This window comes from Cibotium barometz, chromosome 49, assembly GCF_041138505.1.
Source record: "Cibotium barometz isolate CiBa-2024 chromosome 49, ASM4113850v1, whole genome shotgun sequence".
Classification (NCBI taxonomy): domain Eukaryota; kingdom Viridiplantae; phylum Streptophyta; class Polypodiopsida; order Cyatheales; family Cibotiaceae; genus Cibotium; species Cibotium barometz.
The window spans coordinates 9104206-9131143 of NC_141094.1; the positions used below are offsets into that span (position 1 = coordinate 9104206).

Genomic DNA, 26938 nt, shown 5'->3' on the forward strand with positions numbered 1-26938 from the left:
CACCATAGCATCTGTGGTCTTCACACGCTCCCACCAAGAGGCGTCATCCGCCCGTAGCCTACACTCTTGGCCAGTGTTTGTATGGGACTCTTGCATGGCGACAAACTCGTCGCTAAGGAAAAGCCCCCTCAAAGCACCGCTACAATCCTTCAACCGGCCCAACATGAGAAAGTTGTAGACAAACCGGGTGTCGGAATATTTGAGGAGAGAGAGACAGGACCTCTTGTTGAACTCATGCTGAAGTCTTTGGTGGTTGAGGACAAAGGAGACCATGGTGTTGGCCTCCTCAATGAGCGGGCTAATCCATGGTAATGCCCCGATGTCCTTGAGGAGGTAATTTAGGCAATGAGCCATACAAAAGGACACCGTGACATGTCCATACATACCTTGGAGAATAGCTCCCGCCGCCCTATTGGAAGGCTCCCCATCCGCAACAAAGCCCACTACATGCTCGGGGCCAACGATCTCCATGGTGGTAGCCCACTCCGCCCGCCGCAAGCACATCCGCGCTCTTCCCAGTGCCGGATGCATCATGAGATGAGATGAAGTACATCTCTCCGCGGGAATATGCAACCATGCCGTGAATACTCCTCTTGCGGGTGTCACTCCATCCATCCACAATGAGGGAGACTCCGTTCCTCTCCCATTGCCGCTTTGTGTTGTCGGCCGCTTGCTCTACAATGCGCTTCTCCTTCTCGAGCAATGTAGTGCGCAAGCTCTCGGATGAGGGGGGCGTATAGGTTGAGCCATACTCCCCAATCTTCTTAACCATGACCTTGAAGTATTCCGACCTATTCAAGAAAGTAATTTACTAATGAGAAGGGGACTAGGATAATGAAAACATGAATGATGAATTGGCAATGATCGATTGCACTTACCTAGCCGCTTGAAAGGCAATGTGGTTGTGGAAGAAGAAGCGGGCCACCGCCATATCCACCTCCTCCTTCAACTTGGGGTTCCAATTCTCCCCAAGTGTAGATTGTCACCGTGGGCCACGTAATGATTGAGAGGCCGTGGAGATGGAGGGTGCCGGCGTCGTGGATGGAGTAACATTCCGACTTGATGGTGAAGGTGATGGTGTGCATGATCTCGATCCACCACATGACTCCATTGTAGAGGCTTGAGTTCCTCTGCCCATCGTCGCGAGATCCACGGCCACTCGTGGTGTCCTTCTTGTCGCTTCGACCGCTTCATAGATGCTAAGCTTATCAAGAAGTTCCCGTCCCTTCTTGGGCGTGACATTCGTGCAAAACCTCACCTCATGCCCACTCTCATGCAAGAGGTGGGCTCGCACTTTGTCGGCGCCACCCGTTCACCGGTACGGGCAAAGCTTGCATACCCATGGCCGAGAACCGCCTCCATGAAGGGATGTGGTGTAGTTAACCTCCTCCCACCATGTCCATCCCGTTGTCCTTCTACGAGAAGCCCCGGCACGTGAGGAGGATGCCATGGTTGAAGATGGCTTGACTCTTGAGCCTTGAGGAATGAGAGAGAGAGAGAGAGAGCCTAGAGGCTAGAGGCCTAGAGCCTAGAGGCTAGAGCCTAGACTCTAGAGGCTTGAAAGTTGAGGGAGAGGTAAACCGTGAGAGAGAGAGAGAGAGAGAGAGAGAGAGGCCTAGAGCCTAGAGTCTTGGAAGTTGGAAGACTCAAGAGGCTTGAGGGAGAGGTGAGAGAGAGAGAGAGAGTCTAGATTCTAGAATCTAGATAGTAGGGCGGCGGCCCGCCGGCCTTGTGTGAGAGCCTAGAGGCTTGGAACTTGGAAGTTGGAAGCTAGAAGAAGCTTGAGCCTTGAGAGTTGTGTGTGCTTGTAGCCTTGTAGAGGCTTGTTCTTATATAGATAGGCAAGAGAGAGAGAGAGGAAAGCCTCAAGGGCAAGAGAGAGAGAGAGGGCCAAGCCTCAAAGGCTCAAGGCTCAAGGGCCAAGGCCCAAGGCCAAGCCAACAACCATAAACGGCTAGAAACGGGAAGCGCAACGGCCAAAAACAGCGAGCAACGGCTCTATGCCGTCCCCTCACAAAGCCGTCCCCGACCGGCGTCCCCATCGCCGTCCCTTGTGAGAAACGTGCCGTGGGGGACGTCTGTCCGTCCTCGTCCGTCCCCGTCGCTGTTTCGTCCCGAATCGCCGTTCCCGCGTTCCAAGCAGCCGTCCCCTCCGTCCCCTGTGACTATGGGTGGTTCACACACAGACAAGACACTTACACATTGCCACTCTCTAGGCGGTGGTTCACACACACACTTTTTTTTTTATAGTAAAACTAGTTGAAATTGCATTATATCATGAATGTACAAAAGGGTTTGGCATCAGGAGGATGTCTAAACCCCAGAACTTAAAAACAGCAGTAAAAAAGTTCTATGCAAGAGCAGGGCAATGCTCAAGAAAAGAGCCTATGCCCTATCCATCAGAAACAGTAAAAGAAAAGCTGAACACAAGAAACATCCAAATCTCCCTCATGCACGGCATCATATAAGGACTGCCGCAACGAGGCTCGGAAGAACTCATAAGGGTGCTGAAGGGGTGAATTCAGATATGTATGATTTCGCTGTAGCCAGAGGGTCCATAAGGCCCAGTATCTGATCCAATGGAAGAAAAGAGAATACTGTGACAAAGAAGCTGATAAGGTGCCAAACATCCAGAAAAACTTGTAGAACCTGTGTGCAGGAAATCTAAGAGATAAAAAATAGGAGATCTTGTCCAGAAGGATTCTGGAATATGAACAAGACCACAATAAATGCGGAACACTCTCAGTAGTAAGATGACATCTTGGACAAATAGGAGAGGCAATCCTTCTTTGAGCCAATTTCACTCCCACTGGAAAAATACCGACAATGCATCTCCAGAGAAAGAGTCTCTATTTCAATGGCATTTTCAACTTCCATATCAATGTCAGTTTTGCTTTCCACCAAGCTAAAGACTTATCCAGATGCCAAAGAGAATTAGCATGCTGAGCAATCCATGGAGGAGGTAATATCAATCGATAAGCCTGTATAGAAGTCAATAGATGCAAAGATTGAGAGGATAATCTTGAGCCTGAAGACTGAAGATGCCAATCTTGAAGCCTGTCTCTTACATCCAATGTTGGAATCGGAATGAAAGGGTGTAAGAGATCTGTAATAGCTTTCCATATAGATCTATGATGCATCCCAAGATTGTATTGTTGGCAAGCTGCCGGAAAAGAAAGAATTTGTCCTGTAGTATCCACTACGTCATCAATGAACCGGATGCCCAATTTCATAAGATTGTAAGCTCTGATTGGTTGTTGTACAGCAAGGGGAGAGTAAAAAACAGCACTCCAATGTATGCTTTCCATTCGAAGCGAGGAAGCTATAGAAGCAGGATGGGGAGACCATTTGATGCGGGAGAGCACTTTCTTCCAATCCTGAATCAAGGAAGTAGAAAATGGACAACCAGGGATTTTACCTTGAAATTTGCCAAGCACTACTTCCGATGGATCAACCAACCAGCGACCATAAGCATTTGTGCGCATCCGACCACACAGAATTGCCAACATGATAGACCAAGGCTGTTCTTGTTGAAAAAAGGTTTTGAGCATAGTGATCTTTCTTGCTAGCACATGAACCCAAATGCTTGAGGGCTTCATCCAATTCTGTATCTGAAAAGGACATTTCCAGCATTGAAGCTTTTTGCAAAGAAACAATAGGAGAAACAAGCTCAATAAATCTGCTCCGAGCCAATGCAGCTTGAGGTGTAGAAGAAGATGGTAGAGAAAAAAGAAGCCGAAAATGATCCAGACATTGTTTTTCTAACTGAGATAAAGTCTGGGTCCAACGACCATCCGATTTTCTGACTCTCATGATAGATTGACTTTGTCTGTAAGTGTGTAAATTTCGAAAGAAAGATTTCGAGGAGCAGCCCTTATCCAGCATAGGTTTAACTCTAGCCCTTGTCTGCCATTTGGAAAGCTTGCGTTTATCATTAGCATCAATTATGGAAGAAGCACAAGACAATGAATTCTGTTCAGAAGCAGAAAGAGACCTTTGATGGCTAATTTGTACCAAGGACTGCTTGTATGATTTTGCCCACTGGATATGCTGTCTGGTTTCTGCCATGTACCATCTTCCATATTCCTTAATGACATTTTGAATACGATGTACAAAGGAGTTCCAAGCAAAATCCAGATCCTCCTGAGCATGAGCTAACAATGGCTTACAAGCCAATCTGATCATTTGCTGGAATTTTTCATGAGAAAGATATAATTGATTAACCTGCAAGTGTCTGACTAAAGAGAGCTGAATGTCGTCCAGAGGCATACCAAAAGAAAGCTTGAGCCAAAGTGGAGTATGATCAGATAGTTGTTGAGAATAATCAGTCCACATTTGACATGTATAATCATCATATTGCTGAGCATGAATAAGATACCATCTATCAAGCCTGGCCCAATATTCTGTAAAAGCATTATGATGATACGTGAATCCCAAAACCAAAGGGTGAGTTGCTGTCCATAAATCTGCAGTATGAAGAGAAGAAGTCATATGTTCCCATCGCTGGATTTCAGAAGAAATCATATGGGATTTATGTGTGGTATTGTCCTTCCAGTGAGGGGAATTATTAAAATCACCACAAAGTAGAGCATTTGAAGACCAAGGATATTGGTTAATGGAGTCCCACATTTGAGCTCTGGAAGCTGAAATTTGAGAGGCATACAAGGAGCCTATTTCAAAAATCTCTCCATTGATCATGCATTGGATAATCATCCATCGGCCACAAGGATCATTAAATGCTACACAGGGCTGCAGATCATGTCTGGCTAAAATGCACAGCCCAGAGAATTGTCCAGATCCTGCATAAAATATATCATAGCCTGAAAAGAACCCATGCTGGCCAGCAAAAGAATGCTGATTATGCTCTTGCAGACACACAACATCAGGATGAGTATTGTTTATATAATGCCATAGGAGTCTCCATTTGTGCTGATTGCAGAGGCCCTGTATATTATAAGAAAAACATTTAAGAGAAGTACGCATGAAAATATGTACAAGAGATGAGCAGTCCTCAAAGAGAAAGGGAGGCATCAAGCCTCTGCCATTGCCACAAGGTCTTGCTGACCCTCAAAATCCAATTCCCTGACTAAATCATCTTCTTCACAAAGTGGAATACCCTTCTTAACTGCATTGACCCATGCTTTTGAGATGGGGCAGTCCGAAGAGGTAGAAGGTTGACCAGGAGATGGACCAGAAGCATCCCAATTGCGAGATTGGAGAGGTCTTTGTTTGAGAGACACCGTCTTCTTTGCATTCTGCCAACCTTCGTGAGAAGATGAATTATTTTCCACTAGCTTGCTTTTTCCTTTATCCTTATTTTGGGCTAAATTGGCTTGGTTCCCTGTAGGAAGTGAAGGCTTTGCTCCTTTAGCTTCAATCTTTTCCACATAAGCCTTCACTTCCCTGTAGGAAGTGAAGGCTTTGCTCCTTTAGCTTCAATCTTTTCCACATAAGTCTTTTGACCTCCTTTATTAGATGGCGGAGGAATGGCAGCTGGAGGAGGCGGATGAAGGATTCAGGGACACTCCGAAGCTAGATGCCGGAACTTATGACAAGAGAAACAAGCTCCAGCAAAAATGCCCCATTTCAAAGTGAAATATTTCTTTCCCAAATTAACACCCTCAATCTCAACTGCAATAGAAGAGGGGGTTGGTCTATCAGTATCCCATAAAATGCAAAAACGATTTTTGTTACCTGTGGGACGAGGGGGACAAATCACTTGTCCCAATGTCATCGCTAAGCCTGAAAGCTCTGTTCTCATGTAATCTGGGAAATCAACGACTTCAACCCATACAGGGCAGTGATGTTTGATGAGATTCTGATAATCCTTATTAGGAGACCAGGGCATGACGTGCACCATTTGACGACCAAAAAATAAAGGGGACATTTCCAGCATCTTTTGTTTTGTCAATGCATCCAAGAGATGAACTTCATAAAATCCTCTGGAGGCAAAATAGACTCCTTCTACATAGCATCCACCCAGGAGAGAATTCACCCATTGTCCCACATCATTAGCCGAGGGTATTTTACCTGGAAAAAAGATGATGACTGCAGTTTGAGAGAGCTTCTTCAGAGGATGCACAAGAGAAGGCAACTTCATCTTGTAAGTGAGTTCCGGAGCAGGTAGTATCCATTCTCTTCTACTTTGTTGAAAATCCTCATTCAACATGTCAAACACATAGGAAGCATCTTCAGATGAAGGAGCTATGGGGGGCAGAGATTCCCTTGATTGTCTTTTAGGTTCAGGAGAAAGAGCTCTCTTGACATAATACTTGCTTGATTCTGCCATCGGGACTATTCGATTCAGCAGGAAGACACAGATCAGGAAAAAAAAGGGGGGACAGCACTATTGGAATGCAATCTTACAAGGAGAGGAAAAACAGAGACCTGAAGCGACTTATACAGAAGGGAAAAAAAAACCTGTAGTAGCGAGGCACAGCACACACGGACACACACACACACACTCCTATACTCGCACACAGGTCGTGGAAGAGAAGAAGAAGAGCAGATTGGCGATGAGAAAAAAGAGCATCTGGGTAGCCTCAGAAGGATGCGTATATTACTGCAAGGCCGACACAGTATAGGCTACAGGGCCGATACAGTCCTGGGACAAGCACCTCACCACACGTGCTCTCACACGAGCAGGCGAGCAGGTCGAGGGAGCAGGCGAGCAAGTCGATAGAGCAGGCGAGCAGGTCGATAGCAGGCGAGCAGGTCTTCGGCGGCCACCCACACCACACACACACACACACACACACACACTTGTGGTTCACACACACACACACACAAGCAATACCTTGATTCCAACAAACCCTCCCTCAAGGGCTTGCCTTATACTGTGTCAAGGATAAATCTAGGCTCATGGTTTCTCATGCCAGTTTTCCTGGTCGAGGATAAATCACATGGCTCTAGTTTCACATGCCAGTTATGGGGTCCCAAGGGTAAGGACATACAAAAGATCAGGTCACACAAAAGAAGACAACACATACACTGGACTTAAAAAGATCAGGTCACACAAAAGAAGACAACACATACACTGGACTTAAAAAGCCCAATCATCAATACAATAGTTGGTCTCCTGTGTGGAAGGCTCACCAAACCAAGGATCCGTGCTACAAATGGCAGAGCTTATCCAACCACTCAAAGATAAACTCAAAGGTAAGCTCACAAATCTAGCCACATGGGCCACTCAGTACAAAACCCTCTTTAGGGGTGTTGATTAATAAACACATGTAAGTCCTCACCCACATTAGGCTCAACAAAAAATAAAAAATAAAATCTCTAGGTGATTAGGATCTAGGTAATTAGGACCACTGACACACCTTTTGCTCTCGCCCATACACGACACCTACAATTCTCACTGGGCTCTGTCCTATACACACACATCGCACAAAGCTTCATCATCGGCAGCCATCCAGGTACATCTTTGGATGGGGAGACCATGGTGGACGCAAGCCTAGTCAATGGCACGATCCATTGCTTGGATCTTCTTAATCACCCTCGCTTCACCCCCATAATTGTGCTTCATGCCTAATCCATCCGACCCATATTCGGCTCAACACCTATGGATCCTCGCCATCAACTACCACTCCTATTAACACAGGATCCCAGAGCTTCAATGACAGAAGAAGACAAAGTACCAAAAGAAAAAGAGAGAACAGCAAAATCCAACACCTCCTCATCCATGGGAGCCAAGATACCCATCACGGTGTCTTGACAAAGATGCTAGAGCTTCATGTACATCACCATCAACATCCAACATCTCGGAGCACAAGCAGTCACCATGAGAGTTGCCTCCTTGTCCCTCCAGAATTCCCCCCTCGCCACTTGCTTACTAACACCATTATTTTACTAACTCTTCCTTCCTCATACCACCTACCACTTGGATACTGGTCATTAAGTATTCCGTGCTAGTCTCCTCATTCAACTACTCTGACTCCTCTAATGAGGATGTCCTGCCGCAAAGGCGACAAAAAAGGAAAACACCAAAAACAAAATAAAGAGTACTACTGGGTACATACAAAAAAGTAAACTCATAAGAGCCCATACGACTAGCTGGATACTTAATCTCCAGTACTCCACTAACTTCTTTCCATCCCCTACCCCCTCTCATTTCCAGAGAGACAGGAGAACCAACCAGGTGTGGGACTTCCTAGCGTGCCTCGAGAACCTTTTACCGATCACGAGGGCGCGATCGACTTTAGGAAGGGGAGTATGTTAACCACATATTGGTTAATACATTCCTACAACAACTATGTCCGCACACTTATGTAATGGGCGCATGTACTATATATCCATCATTTGATGAGGGAAACGTCCTAAAGACACTCCCAAGTATTGAGCTTCGAAGGACAGACAAGAGGATCTTGGTTAGTTGGCCAAACCATAGAGAAAAGTCTTGTAACTATGTTTTGGGCACCCTAGGTCACTTACTCCCGGGCGGCCTAGTGGAAAAAGGCTTGGAACTATAAAAGCCAATTTCTCTTGGTTGTAACGGATTCTCCCATTTGTGCAATAGAAGTGGAGTGTTCTCTCTCTCCCTCTCTCTTACAACTCTAATCTAGCATGTGTGGTGTGCTTAGGGTTATGGTTTGGGAGTGATTAGTGCTAATCACTCGTTCCCTCTTGCTTCCTTTCTCCCTCTTGCTTGAGTGATTAGGGCTACCAACGCGATTATCTTCTGTGGAGATCCCACATGATCTTTGCGAGAGAGGTTGCATCACCTATTGGATTAGAGCAACCACCTCGGGGTGACAACGAGTGCGGGAGGATGGCGGTGACGAGCGGCTACAGTGGAGCTCTTGAGCCTAGCTCGAGCTCGGCGGATAGGAAACTTCCCACGATAGGTTAGGGTAGGGTTTCCCTAACAAGCCATGGCTATGGCTGTCTAAGCTATCCACTTGCCATAGCCAACATAACAATGTAATCTAGCACTACAGGCTCTGAGTGTGGCTATTCCCTCCCCCACCACCATTGTAGTGGCCACCCTCACATGGGTGTTTTGTTTTTTCACAGTTCTTTTTGCCTCTCCAAAGGGTTTTAGTTTGCTTTATGCATATGATTTCTTTTGACTAATAGAACAATCTTTTGTTGGAAAAAAAATATGTACTAGTTCTTCCTCATGCATTTGTAGGAAATATGAAAGCAAGAGCAAACTGAAATGAAACAAGAACACAAATGAAAGACAAAGAGTTACCTTGAGATGAGTGTAGACAAGACACAAGATTGATACTTTCATTGATGTGACACCCACAATATATAGGTGAAAGTACAAGAGCTGAGCATGAGTGCATATGGGATAAGTCCCTGAGTGCCACGTGGCATACACTGAGATGACCAAGACTAAAAGTACTCCTAGTGAGCACTTATTTCCAACACCCTCCTTAAGTGGACACTAGGAGGAAGACAAAAAGACAAAACTATGACAAAAGATAAGACCAAGACAGAGAGACTAGACAAGGATTGAGAGACAAAAGATCCTGAGACACCCCTCCTCAAGTGATATCCTCATATGGGTCCACAAGGGTAGGGACAAGATGGATCTAAAACAAGACACAGTCAGATTGATAGACAGATAGACAGACAATAGATAGACAGATAGACAAGACTAGATAGACAGAAGACTGACTGTAGACAAACAGATGGACCTTGAAGACATCCCCTCCTCAAGGGCAATCTCTGCCTCTGGAGTAGGGACAAGAGAGAGGTCCTAAAGTAGAATGAGTAAGACATAGAACCCCTTGACCTACATCATCGGTGGTCAAAGTGGTAGACAAGAAAGATGAAGTAATCAGAAAGCCCACTCCTCATCATAGGAATGAACAGCAAGATCTGCTGATGTAGATGCTGTAGCAACATGGGGTGAGGTAGATGCAGGGGCTGATGTAGAGGTTTTAGAGTAGCAGTCCTTCTCCCGGTGATTATCACGGCCACAAATGGTGCATGGATGAGCCTTGAAGCAGTCCTTCTCCATATGATTAGTTTTTCCACAATGGGTGCAAGGCTTTCTTACCTTAGAACCTCCTTTCTTTGCTAAAAATGCAGTGTCAGTTACCTTTTGTTGTTTTGTTCTTTCCTCTTCTTGGAGAGCATTGATGATACCTTCAAGAGTAGGATTATTGTGATACTTGAAGGTAGTGACAAGAGTAGCATAGGTGTCAAGTAAGCTTTTGAGAAGCACAGCAATAGCAATATCTTCGGAGATGGGGGACTTCACTGATGCAAACTGAACCATAAGACTGCGAAAATAATTGACATGAGAGGCTATAGTAGCTCCCTCCTGCATATATAGATCAAAGAATGAGATCATAAGTGCAATCTTAGAGTTTTTAGAGCGGGGTCCAAAAAGGGTATCCAAAGTGATCCATGCTCGAGAAGCAGACTGTATGTCGGAGATGTGATGAATGTAATCATCTCCAAGACCGAGCAAGATGATAGCATAAGCTTTGTCATTCTTGGCAGTAGGAGCATAAGTGATAACTTGCTCAATGTCGGAATCTTTGGGAGCAGCATGGTGAACAACGTCCCAAAGACTTTCTTTCATAAGATGGCACTTGATTTTGATTTGCCAAGTATGAAAGTTGGACCCATTGAATTTGTCGATAGACATGAGAGAATGAGTAGAAGAGGCCATGTGGGAAGGTCTTACCTCTTGCTAAAATGCAAGGGCAGTGTCTATTCCCTTACAAGATTGCAGAAATAAATGAGAGAAGAGATCCAAACTGTTTTTAGAAGCCGGCTCTCTCACCACTTGTCAGGGCCATAGCATGTGACAGCCCATCGAAGCATGAGGAACTAGCAGTTTACAGATATGAGGATAAGAAAAGGATTGACCAGCGAACTGAAGGAGACAATGCACAGTACCTTGTAGACTCTTCAAGAGGAAGCGATGGCAGAACTGAATGCAGCAAATAGCTCGTTGGAGGAAAGTCGATTTGCAGCTTCTTCTAGATAATGCGCACCCTTGAGTCGATGAAGAAGGCAGCCAAAGGAGAACAGTACGGCGGGCTGTATGAGTCTGAACAGGGTGGACAGCAGGAAAGTGGGCGGACAGAAAAATTCAGGCCGGCGGGTTGCTTACTGATATGACGAGCTGCATGTGCAATACTAGAGGACAGAAGCTGAAGCGAACATATAGAAATGGTGAAATTAAAAAAAACGTGAGGCAGCTCCCAGCTAGGCGGCGGCCAACAGTAAAGGCGGCGGCCTGTTATGAACCAAATGACTGCAGCAAGAAGAGGGGCAGTCGCTCATAGGAAACAAGGGCAAAGATGAGGGGAGCCAGGATAAACCAGCTCTGATACCATGTAGGAAATATGAAAGCAAGAGCAAACTGAAATGAAACAAGAACACAAATGAAAGACAAAGAGTTACCTTGAGATGAGTGTAGACAAGACACAAGATTGATACTTTCATTGATGTGACACCCACAATATATAGGTGAAAGTACAAGAGCTGAGCATGAGTGCATATGGGATAAGTCCCTGAGTGCCACGTGGCATACACTGAGATGACCAAGACTAAAAGTACTCCTAGTGAGCACTTATTTCCAACAGCATTTGCTTCAACCTAGCCCAACTTTGAAATGGTTGAACTTTTTTACTTATTTCCTAAAAAAGGAAGGTATATTTGAGTTTTACCTTGAAGGTCAGTTTTGGTACATGCATAGCTGAAACATTCCGCAAGGTACCTGTGTCTGTAGGCTTTGGTTTGCAGATGGATCGGTCCTAGACTGTTGGCACCATCTGTGCGTGATGCATCTTCTTGACTGAATTGGTCAATAGTGGCTTGGCATTCTTCCACTGTCTCCCCTGTGTGATGACTTTATTGGTCTTTACCAAGTAGGTTCTTGGTCAGTTCATCTGGTACATCTTCACCAAGACCTACTTTCCTACAAAGGATCTCTTTCTTCCTTGTCGCTTCTTTCATCATTTCCTGCCTCACCTCTAACTACTTTCTTGCTTTCTCTCTAGTATCTGGCTTTAAAGTTCTTTCTTCTCTTGATCTTTTACTTAATTTCTTTCTCATGACACGTGCTTCTTAATCTCGTCAGTCTTCCACTTATTCGTGGACTTGGCTCCCTACGATCATAAGCTTGTTGATCTCAAACTGACCATAGTATTCTATTCCTAACCATATTCTGCAGTTCTACTTGGAATTCTTTTGATTTTGGAGAGAAATTTTGATAGTAAGAGACTTTACCTAGAAATGTTTTTGACCTTGTTCAAACTTACAAAAGGACTCTCCATTCTTGATCCCTCTGCTGTTGTTCCACTAGTGCTTTTGAATTTTTGATTGGTGTTTCTCTACAACTTTAGCCTCTCTCCCACCAATTTGGCACATAATTCCCCAGCCTTTTTGGTGTTATCTCCCTAGCAAGAACGCCAAATGTGAATAGGCCAAGAAGCATAGTCACATGAAAATATGTTGTCCCTAGGAAACACGAAACAGATGAAATGGACGAAACATTTTGAATTGAACCGAAACACTCCCAAACGAGTCACCATTTTGCCCAAATTTAAGATTTTTTTTCATTTAAAAAAAAAAAAAAACTTATTCTTCTCCTTCACTCTCTTCTTGTCTCCATCTCAATTTTCTTAAAAAGTCCATAAAGACGAAACAATAAAATAGAGGAAACATTTCTTGTGACTTTGTGTAATAGTTTTCAAATTTGACCTCCCCCCTCAAAAGAAAGATTCTTCTATTAGTTATAAATAAAAACCAGCCATGTGACTGAATATAACACTGCTAGAAAGCAATCCCGATATACATATGAGATAAGGAAGGGGGGCTTCCTCCTTGGCTGGCCGCGCTACCAGAGGGAAGCTACGACTGGTGGCGGAGTGAAAAGCCACACTGGGGCCTGTAGTGCCAAGAAACTCCTCTGTTTTCCCTGGATAGGAAGGGTTCGGAGGTCCAAGCACGGTTGCTGCTGCATGTGCTCCAACTCACCGGTCAAGCACTCAAAACGGCCTCAGAGGGTGGATCTCCCAAATGGAATGGATAATCTCAGCTTGGGGGGTAATCAAGCCGTTGATGGCCTCGCACATGCATTTGAGGATTTTTCAAGATAAGGTTAAAAATTTACTCATTTTGTAAACGTTAATACAATAGAATTATCTCCATTCATAGCAACTCATAGACATCTGTTCTTAAATTTACGATCTTTCTTTGTACACATATTTCACTCTTTATCTTCAATGTGGGTTACCATTTGTTTTGGTTGAATTCTCATACGGTGGGAACATGAATGGTCATCTTTGTGGCTGTGATGAATAGCCAAGGATTTGTACATGTGAAATGGCTGCAATCAATATTTGTAGCTAAACATATAATTGACAAGATGTTATTCAAAGTACAAGTTTAGTAAACTAAATGTGTTGGATGTATGCAGATAGATGTTCTTGAAGTTGATGGGATCTACTATGGTAATTTTCTGAACAGTCTTTTTGATTATATGTTTTCCCCCTGTCACTTGCTCGAACTAACACAAGTGGAAGAAACGCCTCACTAAGACCTTCGCATCTGTGTTTTAAAAAGGACTGAAATCCTCCCTAGCAAATGAAGGTGGGCTTATGATGGAAATACTATGCTCTATTGAGAGAGAGAGGGAAAGAAATAAAGAAAGTAATATTAACATCTACAAAAGACCCAAAGGGTCTATGAGACCATAAGTGATACAATGATACCATGAATATACTGAGCCATGGAAAAAATAATGAAAGAAAAGGAAAAAGGACTATCAGTAGTAGATACTATAGTAGTGGAGGCCAGAACTGATGCTGGAGAGAGCAGTCCAAATGGGATCTGACACTCTAGCAAAAGTTACAGAGTGGAAGACAACATATTTATGGAACCTCTTGCCTGCACATTATGGAACATTGCTGCTGCTAAATGTGCAATCTTTGTCTTTTGCCTTCCTGCCTACATCAAATGATCCACCTCTTTAGCAAGATTATTGCAATGTATTGTTGCTCATGCCACTGGGCATCCCACCTATTTGATGAATATAAATGTATTTTTTCTCATGTAAGTAGGTCTATGTGTTAAGACCAACACCTTGACCATAAATCTGATGTCAGCATGTGGCCCTGTACGGGAGAAACTAGCCATGATATCCTCAGCCAATATCGATCTGACGGCCAAGAGAGCATTTGGCATCGAAGAACTTCTTGGATCCGCATCTGTCTGGTGGAGGGTCGTGATGCTTTGGGTCAGCCCGCAAAATAGATTGAGCTCTATCATTGAGGACTCCTCTATGGCGGAGGACCAGACTACTAGTGTGGGGGTTGGGCTCTGATGTGGATGCATGACTGAAGAAATCTGTAATGGCCCTCTGGGACGTATCTTGTCAGGTCTGCCTCTTGGTATGCAGTCTCAGTAATGCATCCCTATGGTGTTTGAGCTCCAGTAAGTACATGCCCAACCATCTCTGATCATCAAACTGCATCACCTCTGCGAGTAGACCAAACCCCCTCGTATCTCATAGTAGGCTAGGCAGCTAAGCATGTAGTGCACCTCATCTCCATTTGTCGAGAGAGAGAGAGAGAGAGAGAGAGAGAGAGAGATGAAATGAAATGAAATGATATATTAACGTCTCTAAGAGGCCATAGTGGCCTATGAGACCAAAACTGAGAGTACATTTGAAGTTGGTGTCTCATCAAAGAGAACAACTAAATGAGACTAAAAATTACAATAAACTGATTGTCCTACAGTTATAAGAACAGAACTGTAAGACTTCGAGATGATACTGAGTAGAAAATACTGGAAAATATTGAAAAATGTATATCAGGTAGATCCATGTATGCTGATCAGTTGAAGTGTTGCCCTTTCCTTAGATCAAGTATCTCCGCCATGGGGTTGTCTAGAATGGAGAGGTCGTAGAAGCGAGGTAGGCACCTCCGATGCCGAGCAATAGTGGCTCTGATTTGGCGATGGTGAGGATGCCGTGGTCGGGATCCTGGTGGGCGTTGCCGACAAGCACGACATAAGATAACTGCTCTATCAATGGTGACTCCCTGGGAGCGTGGTCGGTGCCCTGATGGCCCAATGGAGGAGGTATCAGGAGGTGTGTGGGCTGGGTTGCTGCTGGTGCTGGTGCTGGTGCCGAAGAAATCTGTTAGGGTCCTCTGTCTAGGTACATCATGGCTCGGCCTCCTGTCTGCCAAGAGGGTCTCTCTGTGTCTCCTGAGCTCAAGTAGAAACAATCCCAGGCATCTCTAATCCTCAAACTCCATGACCCTGCGTAACGGCCCAAAACCCTCTCGGAAGAGGCAGTGATATCTCCCTCGGATCTCATAATAGACTGTACATCGGCAAATGTAGTGTTCCTTTGTCTCTACCTCCTAGTAGCATAGCTGACAAATGCGGTCATCCACAATCTGATGCACATATCACCCTGTCTCAATCCGCAGCTGGTGTGATGAGGTCCAGATCTGTCCAATGGCACAACGTATCCCATGTGAGAGGTGTACATCCATGTACGCCGGGCGGGTGATAAAATCATCCGGTGAGAGGTGTAGAAAATGGCTCTTGTAATGAGCCATTTTCGTGCCCAAGGACTCAAGTGGGCTAGTCCATGTCCTCTCTGTGTCCACTGTGATGATATCCATCCTGATCACACGGTTTTGCTCTAAGCGGGTGAGATCCAAAAATGGACAATCCAGACTGTACTGAAAGGGTGGTAGTGCCTCTATCCACAAACCATGTAGGTCAAACCATGATCTCATCTGAGCATACCAACAATGAGTATCTCCATCCTTTGCCAACTGTATGGATGAGGTCAATGCCAATCGGGAGTACCTCTGCTGAGGGAGCTCCCATAGCCGCTGTAAAAAGGTAACTGCCTGGAATAGGGCCTCGGTTACTACTGGTGGGGCACCCAGCTCAGCCCGAACAATCTCATGTGGTACTGATGATTTGCTCCGAATCATGCGGGCAATCATCATAATCAGTGGTCTCTCCATTTCCCTCCATCCCTCATCTGTCCCTTTCTGAGATCTGTGATGTATACTGGGTCCCCAAATTGGAGCTCCGTACAGGAGGGTCGGTGTGACAAGCGTATCAAATAGCCACAATTTGGTGCGTGGCGTGAAACTGTATATGTGAACACTTCCTCTCAATTGCCCCCAAGGCTGCATGCCCTCGAGCTAATCTAGCTGCTGCTGCCTCCTTCAGGGAGAAACGCGGTCCTGTGAAAGTAACTCCCAAGTAGACATATGACCTGACGTACTCGACCGGCTCCCCTCGGAAAGTGAACTGAGGCTCTGATCTCATCACCCATGCCTGTGTGGTGTTAAACACCATAACCTTGGTTTTCCCAAGGTTCACTGTCAGATCTCTATCCGCACAGAAAGCCTGTAATGCATCTAGGTGTCTCTGTAATCCCTCCAAAGAGTCTGAGATTAGAACAATATCATCACCATATAACAAGATGGGTATCAGCACCCCTGCCAGGCATGCCCGTGGGCCTCCCAATCTATCTACATAATCAGAGACCGCATCAATGTACAGTCCAAAGAGGGTGGGCGATAGCGCGCATCCCTGCTTCACCCCTATCGTGCTGGTCACCCTATCAGATAGTCTGCCTGGAGCTCGGACTCTGCCTGTCACACAGACTCATACAAAGCATATATCCCCCACTGCATATCCTCGGGTACCTCAATGTCATGCAATCTGTGCATAAGCCTGGCACGTGGTACGGTATCGAAGGCTTTGCGGAAGTCCACAAAGCAGCAGTATATCCTTCTCTTCTGTGCCCTACCCTGCTCATGGAACCCCACAATGATAGCTAACCATCCCTCGGGCAGAATCTTGGTTATTGAAGTGTCCAAGGGAGATGAACAATTCTAGCTGATTAATGTGTACGGAGCACACTTATCTAAAGAAAGAAAGGAGATGTGGGAATGGATTTGTGGTCTTGACAATCAGAAAGCATGGATCATGGCTGGGGACTTTAACATGGTGGTCAGACAGAGGGATCGGTTAGGGTCTAACAATGTAGTTATGGGTTCGGAGAAAACCGAATGGGAAGAGTTTATTATGCAAAAGAGGCTGGTGAATGCTTGGGACCTTGGGGATTGGAGTTCTACACCGGGACATACATATTTCAGCTTGCAGTATATTTCTAGCTCTTCCAGGATTGACAGAGTTTATTTCAACAAGGATGCAGAATGGATCCCTCACACCTTTAAGGCATGGGTTGACCACGCAACCACTTCTTCTGATCACTTTCCCCTAAGGTGGGTTTGGGAGAGCAATAATTGTTGGGCTGAGGATAGATTGCCTTTTCATAAGAGGAAACTCATTGTAAATAATTCTCTCATCAGGGAAGATGCCTTTGTGGATGGAACTAGAGCTGCAATTGCAAGGTTGGAAGTAAGGGCTTATCACGATGCCCAGGCATGGGTTAAATTTGTGGGAGAGATGCAATGCTTAGTCAGAAAAGTGGGAAAGGACATGGCAACAAAGAGAAGAAAAGAACAAGAAGCACTGCAGGAGGAATGGGATGCTTTGATTTTGATTAGACAGTCCAAACCCCTGTCACAAGCAGCTGTCACAAGCAGAGTTGAGAGATTTTATCAAATGTAAAAGTATGTGGGAGGAGATAGAAAATAGGAGAGCTCAAAAAGGGAGATTATTGTCAACTTTGGTCAAGCTCAAACCCCTTCGAAATTCTTCTTCAAAGCTCTCAAAGAGAAGATGGATAGAGAATACATCTCCAAGGCTAGAGATAGCAATGGTAAAATGATCTCAGACCCCAAGGAATTGGTTGTGGCCTAGACCGCATTCCTTGGGGATACTCTAAGCCTGAAGGAGGATGAGTCCACGGAAAGATTCTTTGCTGAAAATTGGCTTCTGGACATTATCTCTCAAGCAGTGGAGTTGGACCAAGCCAAATGGATTGAGAGAAACATCCAGGAAGATGAATGCTTGAATGCTTTGTAAGTAATGGGGAAGGATAAATCTCCTGGCTAGGATGGCCTTACTATGGAGTTTTTCCTCGAGTTTTGGTCATATCTCAAGGTTCCAGTCACCTTCATTGTGAATAAGGCCTTCAAGCATCAACAATTGGAGAGTAGTGTGAAGGAAGGGCTAATCAAAGTGATTCCTAAACAGGTGGCCTGCGAATGTTTTTCACATTGGAGGCTAATCACCATGCTTACAGTCTTGTATAAAATCATAGCTGCAATGAGAATGACTCCATTATTGCAAAAGGTGATTTCCCCCAGACAACATGGCTTTATTAAGGGGAGATCCATAATGGACAACATATATGCAGCCCTATTAGGGAAAGAGCTGGCAGAGAAGAAGCAGCAAAATTGCATCATGCTGCAACTGGACCTAGAGAAAGCATACGACAGAGTCCATTGGTCATTTCTTCGCAGAGTGCTTGCCAAGTTGGGTTTTGGACCCTTAATCTCAAACATTATTTATGTGCTCAGCTTTGGTGCTAAGTCAAGTCTTATGCTCAATGGCTTTGTGGTTGGCTCATTCAACCTTAAAAGATCGGTCAGAGAGGGCTGCCCTCTTGCTCCATTGTTATTTGCTGTAATTTCTCATCCTTTGATTCTAGCTCTTGAGTTGGCAGCTGCTGACAATCAAATAAAAGGTCTACAAGTGAATGATGAACTGTAGATGGTGATTCAATGCTTTGCTAATGACTCACTTCTCTTCTTGGATGCATCCAATGATAATGTTAGAAGGGATTTGGCAATTGTACAAGTCTTTGCAGATGCTTCTGGCTCCAAATGTAACATTCACAAGTCAAGGTTAATCAGTTTAACCGAGGATGAATCCTTTGATGTAACCAGATGGGGATGCCAAGTTGTGAACAAAGGCCAGATCTTTAAACATTTGGGATGTCCCATGGGAGTGGATGTTTCAGGTGAAGACATAGCGGACTAGCTTATGGACAAATTCATAGCCAAATTTAGAGCTTGGGACAACGTATTTCTTCCCTTTCATTCAAGGGTAGTAATAGTAAACATGGTGTTATTGGCATGCTTTCACTTCTTTACTCCTTGTATAGATTTTACAGCATGCCTCTGGAAGAGAGCTTTAAGCTATGCTAAAGCTTTTCTATGGAAGAATAAGCAAGGCAAGAGACCATGTTCCTTCTTGGCATGGCAAAAGGTGTGTAAACCCAAGAAGGATGGGGGAATTGGCATCCTAGACATGGAAACACATGCAATGGCGAGAATGCCTAAAATTTTAACCTCCTTTCTACAGTAGAGTCAACCTTGGACTAGGATACTTAAACAGCTTTCTCTAAATATGACTGTGAGTTGGCAAGGCAAATGGAGGACACTCTCTTGGATGGATAAGATTTTTTCCCATGCTCCTCTTGTCTTTAAAAATATGCCCTTTGCTGAAAATCTGATTAAGAAATGGAAGAGGATAATTCTCCTCATTCAATGGCAGGGATCTCCCAGAATCACGGGAAATTCATTATTCATGTATAATGCTTGGTGGTCCCCAGTTTTTTTCCCTCCATTAGCCCTCATTGAGCCCAAAGTGAGCAAAAGACTCAACAACAAAGGAATAAACAGATTGAGGATTTCTGGGATGGTCCTCTTCTGGGGTGGAGAGATGATGATCAGCTATCTGTCATGTATAGTCTCTCAAGATTTGATAAGAATCATTTGCATGTAATTATTGGTAAGCTCAAGACGCTAACTATCACTACTTCTAAGCTTACGGAAAGGTGGATCAAAGATTGGGGGTGGACAGATGGACTCTCCCTCGGTCGGGAATCAACTGCCAAGTTTTATCAGATGTTAATGCAAGAGAAGAGAGATTTTAAACATTTCAATACAATATGGAAAGTAGCTTGGCCGGGACAAATGCTGGGAATCCAAATGCAAAAGAATTTGGGGATCCAAAGTGCCAACACATGCTCATACTTTTTTGTGGAGAATCATGGTTGGGACTCTTCCGCTAGGCTGTAAGCTGATGATCAAAAATATGGCCTCAGGGATATACCCAAGATGCAAAACAGCCATCGAGGATTTCAAGCATGCCTTTTGGGATTGCCCAGCATTAAGATCCTTTTGGACACAGCTCTCTAAATGGGGGGGGGAACATTTTTGGGCTGCAATGTACATGGTCCCATTGGGTTTTGGGTAAAAAGATTAGTCCAGCAGAGGAGAGTAATAGCCTTTTTGGATTTGCAAGATTTACATGCGTGTGGGAGATATGGTACACTCTGGTCTTTGTTTCCCACTTTCCAAGGCAAGGCAGCAAGGCTACTTACTTTTCCCTCTCTCTTTCTCTCTCGTTTCCCCTTACCGTTCTGCAAAGTGTAGATCCTAAGAAAGTTATTTGTTTAGTGAAAGCTAACATTGCTAGTCTGATGAGTATAAACAGACCGGAGTCAGATACAATGAAACTACTCACTAAGGGGATTTTGGATTGAGCAGTTTCTGTGGGTAGTTCTTGTCTTGATTGTTTGAGAAGACTATCCCACAGTTTATATGTACTCTTTTCTGATTATTAATAAAAATACATCTTCACTATATAAAAAAACACTTACAATAAATTGCCAAAAAGCATCAACTTTGCAAAACTCAAAGTATACCTAGCTTTTCTCTTCCAAGTTCTTCATGAAGCCAAAAGAAATATCTCCTCACCATATCCATAAGATATCCTAAGATATGTCTCCATATAGCTTGATTATATAATCCACAATATCCATATGGAAAGAGTGCTAACACGGGCACATAAAGCCAACTCCATCGCTTCCAAGAAAGCCTATGCTTTGATACCACTGTAACCCAATAGGACCCAGACTAGAAGAGAAACACTTTTAAGTGTAGATAGAATATAACTGCAGAAAGGCACATAATATTTATATAGACAGTGCACTGAGCCAGAACAGCTAGCCCCCCGTAGCTACTTCTTTATTATGTAGAAGCTTTTTACAAAAAGAATCCAAGGTGAGGGTGCAATCTGCACCAGATTTTCCACATATATCCTGGGTAGCTTTCCACAAAGCTCTCTTCACAAAAGAGAGGCCAAATCAAAGCCACAGATCAGTCCCAAACAATCCCCAACTCTGCTCCAAAATAGCCCACTGTTGAAAGCCTGTTTTGAGCACAGGAGAGAAGAAAACTGTGTAGTCAGCCCGTACAAACCACCATAAAGAGCAACCAGCAGAGAGAGAACACACTACTGTACGACCAACTATACTGTTGGTCAATAGGGAGAGAACATGTTGCTGTACGACCAGCTTGAGGGCGGCCAGAAAAAGAGAAAGCAGTGCTGCTGCTGCACGGCCTGCTCCTCATGAGGAGTGCTGCTATACGGCCTGCACCTCTGCAGCAACCAGTCAAACAAGAGAGAGAAATACTCACTGCTGTCAGCCTGCTGTCTGTAGGCAAGCAGCAAAAACAGGGTGCACAACACTGTCAGCCAGCTCTAAGGCTAAAGAAGAGAGAGGTAGAACAATAGCTGCTGCCGGCCTGTGCACCTCTCCCAAAGAGCTGCCCCTCCTCCTCCTTTTCAACGCTTCAGCCCATCTCTTTTTAGCTGTAGGCGGCCATCCTAAAAATATGAGATATGCTTTTGTTTTTGCCAAAAGTGGCTGTGCTTGCTTAAAGTATCCCAGTTTTTGCTTTGTTTGGCCAGCCACTCTATAAATGACAAGAGTTGGCCTCTTTTAGTGTCCAGACAATAAAAACACCTCATAATAGTTGGCACCTAGCCTTTTTCTGTCCTTGTGGGCCCACACACTGGCCCACATATCCATGCAGGGTGCCCATAAAGGTTTTAATTATACCTGGACCCCATAAAAGCTCAAGTGCCCATGCTTCAATGCTTTTATCCTTCAGCTTATCCCCTTCTTCTGTGGAAAATCTGTGTTCTCACCCTGGTTCCGTTTTGTGTGTGGGCTTCCCCTAAAACACTTATCAAAGCTGGTAAAAGGCCAGAATGGTGAGAGTCAAGCTCGTGATCAAAATGTTTTTCCCAATTTGAGCGGTGAAAATTACACTAAGGACAGTTTTTTCCTGTCACTGGACACATGATGAACTTTCAATATCATGTTTGAGTTAAGAGGGGTTGGCAGTTGCACCGTTGCAGCACATTGTGCGTGTTCACTATTTACATCCATCGGTGCAGGATTTTCTGGCTGTCATCGGTTTGAAGCCCATCAGCGCCTCGGGCTTCCCACCATCCGGTGCAAAATTCGCAGGGGGACTAAAGAGACTTTAAGGTATTCACATGTTTGAGTGTCAAGTTCTATGCTTTATTATATTTTATGTGTTCTCAAGTCTATTGTGATATTGTTGTATGCCTTTCCTTTGACACGAAAATCGGTGTTTGCACAGGCATCACTTGCGTTGAGATGGGGATGTTATGTTTCTAAATGTGGACACAATGTTATTGTAAAATAGTTGCTACCACTGCTCCTTTGTAGCAAAGCTTAACTTCATGCTTATGAAAAGTGTATTTGTAATCAAATTTATGTATAAAGTTTGTGAAGTATCTCATGTAAATTGTCATGTTCACGTCCGACCACTTCTTTGCACATTTATGGAATTGTATGTATAAAGCTTGTGAATTCTCTCGTGTAAATTGTTGCGTGTCACATCCAACCACTTCTTTGCACATTTATGGAAGCATTTCATAAAAGGTATCTAGCCAAAATAACTATTGAATGTCTTATTTCTTTGCAATAGTTCTCAATTTTTGAATGACATTGATGGGAAAGGCATGGGCATTGGGATGCTTGTTCATGCCCGTGCGGCCAAACAGGGTAGCGGGAAGGATGCTGGCAGGAAAAAGTAACCATGATGCTTTAGGAAGGTAGGAATATGGAGGGGAAATAAGTTTGAAAGGGCCACAATGCCCATGGGTCCTTACCTGAGTAGAAGAGCCTCCCAATGCAGATGATGTGGGTTCAACTAATCATACATGTGAAGTATTAAATAGTGCTTCACATTTTTGTTGCTGTTCAAGTATGATAGCACATTTTACTCTTTTCTCTTATTCAAGAGAAAGTCACTGCATATGGGAAATACTTAGCTTGAGATGGGTGCAACATTCGTTTTGCGTATAGTCAAACATGGCATATTGAGTTGTTGTAATCAAGGCATATCTAGATCACCTTTGATATGGTGTGTCATTCCATATCTTGCACAAATTGGTAGACATGCTCTCTAAAGTCGATAGTCCTTCTTTCTTGCATGTCATTCCTTGCTTAATACCACGTTTAAATGTGCTAGATAAGTGATATAAAACCCAAAGCAAACATATGAACTTGGAGAAGATTTGGTATGACAATAGGAATTCTCAAGCTAACTTCTCTATATCGTGCATATTCATGGATTGTAAGATTTTTCTATGATGTAACGCTCTACTCTTTTACCATTAGACTTTTGTGAGTGGGAAGGTGCAAAAAGCATAACTTGGTTTATATTATTCGTCTACTGGCATGTTTAAGTGGGAGAGGATCTTTACATTAAAGGAGACATAAAATGTAAAGATATATTCTTTATGAGCAATTCTCTATCAATTAGAAGGGTAGTTGGCTCATTCATTGGGGTGGTCACTTTATACATATGTAGTGTAGCACCTAAGTGTCCGAAGAGGGGTTTCTAATTAGGAGACTACATGCCATATACATGTAAGAGGGGATTAAACAAATAGTTATCCAAATGTCATATACATGTGAGAGGGGATCAAACAAATAGTTATTCAATGTAATTTATGTATGCAAGTTTATATAGGGTTATTCAAAAACCAAACATTTATACTTACAAAAGGGGGGTGAATAATTGCCTTAAAAATATTAAAAATAGGAGCATTTTAAATATGGCACAGGTTTCTATTAACACTTGCAACCTCACACATTTAGCGCACTAAAAGCTTGCTTAATTAAGCCATTAAGATAGCCTAATGAGCACTCAATCATTGGCCTTAGTAGTGTTGATTCATGGCTTAAACACATGCTTGCAATAATCAAGGCTTAATGCATTATTAAGCTCAAAATTAAAAGCTTAACCGCTTGCAATTGGCAAATAAAAGGCTTGCCAATAAGGTTCCTTAAATGCCTTATAAGGGCCTTGGATGTCTTAAAATACATCTATTTTTTAGGTAATCTATATTTCAATGTATAATAATATGTATACAAGGAGAAAGAGCTTGAGCTCTTCCCACCATTGCAAAAGTGATCAAGTAATTATGTTACCTCTACTAGAAAAAATATGTTGATATTTATGTCTTCCTATTTGGGAACTCTTTTACCATTAGAATTTTGTCACTTGGGGGAGCTACAAAAAGCATTATTGGCATGGGCTTAAGTGAGAGAGGATTATTACATTAAAGGAGACATAAAAGGTAAATATATTTTCTTTACTAGCATTTCTTTATCAATCAAAAGGGTGGGTAGCCCCTCCAAATCATCACTTTATACATATGTAACATAGCACCTAAGTGCACAAAGGGGAGTTTTCTAATTCGTAGGCTTACATGTCATATATACATGCAAGAGGGGTATAAGTATTCAATGTAATGTAACCATTCACAAGGAGTATAATTTATTTCCCTGGGGGGGGGTTCAAATTTAAAAACCAAACATGTATACTTACAAAATAGTTAAAAATAAAAAATTGGGTATTTGAGATACATTCTTGCATGCATATGCTTAATGGGTTTTCTATAAAATTCCCCTCTTCCCCCCCCCCCCCCGGACGCAAACCCGTGCCCACCCCAAAACCCAACTCTTTTACCATTAGAATTTTGTGAGTGGGAATCTACAAAAAGCATAATTGGTCTATGGGCATGCTTAATCCAGAGAGGATCTTTACACTAAAGGAGATATAAAAGGTAAGATATTTGGTTTAGGAGCACTTCTCTATCAATCAACAAAAGGGTGGTTACCTCCTAGGTGTGGTCGCTTTATACATATGTAACATAGCACCTAAGTGCATAGAGGGGGGGGGGGTTTCTAATTAGGAGACGTACATGCCATATACATGCAAGAGGGGATTAAACAAATACCTATTCAATATAATATACTTATGTAAACTTATAGAGGGGGGTTTCACACTTAAGGACCAAACATATATACTTACGAAAGGGGGGTGAATAACTTTGTTGAAAAATGCTAAAAATAGAGGTATTCTAAATACATTCTTGCACGTACGTGTTCTAAATAGGTTTCTAAGAAGAACCTACCCCACCCACACCCCCCCCCCCCAAGCCCATGCAGTGGAGGCTAGCTCCAAGATGTTTTAATTATCTACCAAGCTTCAATTAAAAAGGATGGATGATTCTTTATACTTTTGTTTACATCTTCTATGTTTATATACATGTGAGAAAGTAATAATGAATAGAGCATTCAAATGACGAAGTGCAAATGGTGTCACTGTTCATCGTTGTGATGAATGGAGAGCATCTTTTTAGAGGTGTGTTGGTTGGTTCTAGATATTAAGAACAATTTAGTATTGGTTTTATAGTCTAAAGGTCAAAGTGAGGAAAAGGCAAGAAGTGAACATTTTTACATCTAGATTAAGCTATGAGAATATATACTCCACCTTGTAAATTATGCTTATACATAAATTTTTGATATTGAAGCATGTATACTATCGAGACAAGAGTTGTTTGTCACGTACATCCACAATTGTCTTTTCAGAGGTTTTCTTAACCTTGTAAAATAGGCTTATAGCATATATATGAGAATATATACTAATTTTTTGATATTGAAGAATGTATATTATTGAGAAAAGAGTTTTTCGTCACAAGTGCACAAATGTCTTTCTAGAGGTTTTCGATCACTAGCGAAGTGAATAGCTAGTCTCTTAAGGTGGCTGAATAAATCCCACGACAATACATTGCATCTACTTGTTATTCCCCTTCTAGCTATCCCCTTAAAGAGCACCTTAAACAGCTAGCACCTTAAAGTGCTAGTGCCAAATAACTAAAACAGTGACAATACCATAAACCTACCTACACCTTGTTTTCCTTATCACTCCCGGTCCTATCTACACTAGTTGATGGGCTAATCTGTGTGCTATTGTAAGTATGAGTGTGAGTAGGAGGTGGTCACAAGTGCAAGTGCAAGGTGGTTTGCAAGTAAGAGTGAGTGTGAGGTGGTTTTGCAAGTGCAAGTGAAAGTATGAGTACAAGGTGGTTGTAAGTGTGAGTGCAAGTACGAGTGCGAGTGCGACATGAAATATGGTGTGAAGTGAATATTACATTCGTTCAAGGGCTATACCTCCTTGTCCTTCTCCAAGCAAGACAAGGAGATATGGGAAAATACAATGTAACTTTCTCTACTATGTGACTCTCACAAGCCTTCAGCCCACCAACACGTCCTCTTGTTATCTCCTTTTCCTCTTCTTCTTTTTTTGGACCAATAATATTTATTTATATTAACTATTCCAAATCTGCCATACACCAAAGCCAGAAAACCACTATCTACTCTTTTTTCACCTTATTCAAGATTTTTTCCTCACACAAGAAGCAAGATTGTTCCCAAGAGATCTGATACCCTAGCAGTAATAAGCAAGCTCCATCATGGCATCTGTAGTGCAACCACAGGGGGACTGTTTTTTTCCAACATTCCCCCTCGCTTTGACCAAACTTTGACTTTGGGTCTAGTGGCAACCGGGTTCTCAATAAAGGCAACAAAAGTGTGATCAGTCTGTTTTTCCTTGCGGTACCACCTCTAAGTTTTAGGCCCAAATTTCAGAGGCCTTAAGGAGCACCTGGTGCAAAATGACTAAATGGATAGAGAAGGGATTTGCTTCACTCTACCCTTACTTAAGGAGCACCTGGTGCAAAATGACTAAATGGATAGAGAAGGGTCTCCTTTTCCTCTTCTATACACATCTCCCTCATCTCCTTAGCTCCATTGTCTTCCCATCATGCTCATGCTTCACTCTACCCTTACTTGAGATTTCAGCCCAAGGTTTTCTTCTTCACTTAATAAAAG

General features: G+C 43.2%; 1 protein-coding gene across 2 annotated transcripts in view; it reads left to right on the forward strand.

Moving 5' to 3' along the window:
- The window catches only part of SRX (sulfiredoxin), a 63978-nt gene extending 41465 nt beyond the window's left edge, over window positions 1–22513 (forward strand). Inside the window, exons 3-5 of one of the 2 annotated variants that reach the window (XM_086786438.1) lie at window positions 13394–13427; window positions 22120–22213; window positions 22329–22513. In XM_086786438.1, coding sequence (XP_086642564.1) covers window positions 13394–13427; window positions 22120–22213; window positions 22329–22344 — 144 coding nt within the window. In that variant the 3' untranslated portion in view covers window positions 22345–22513. The remainder of the gene's footprint in view (window positions 1–13393; window positions 13428–22119; window positions 22214–22328) is intronic. The other variant, XM_086786439.1, reaches the window with a different exon arrangement.
- Window positions 22514–26938: the final 4425 nt, after the last annotated feature.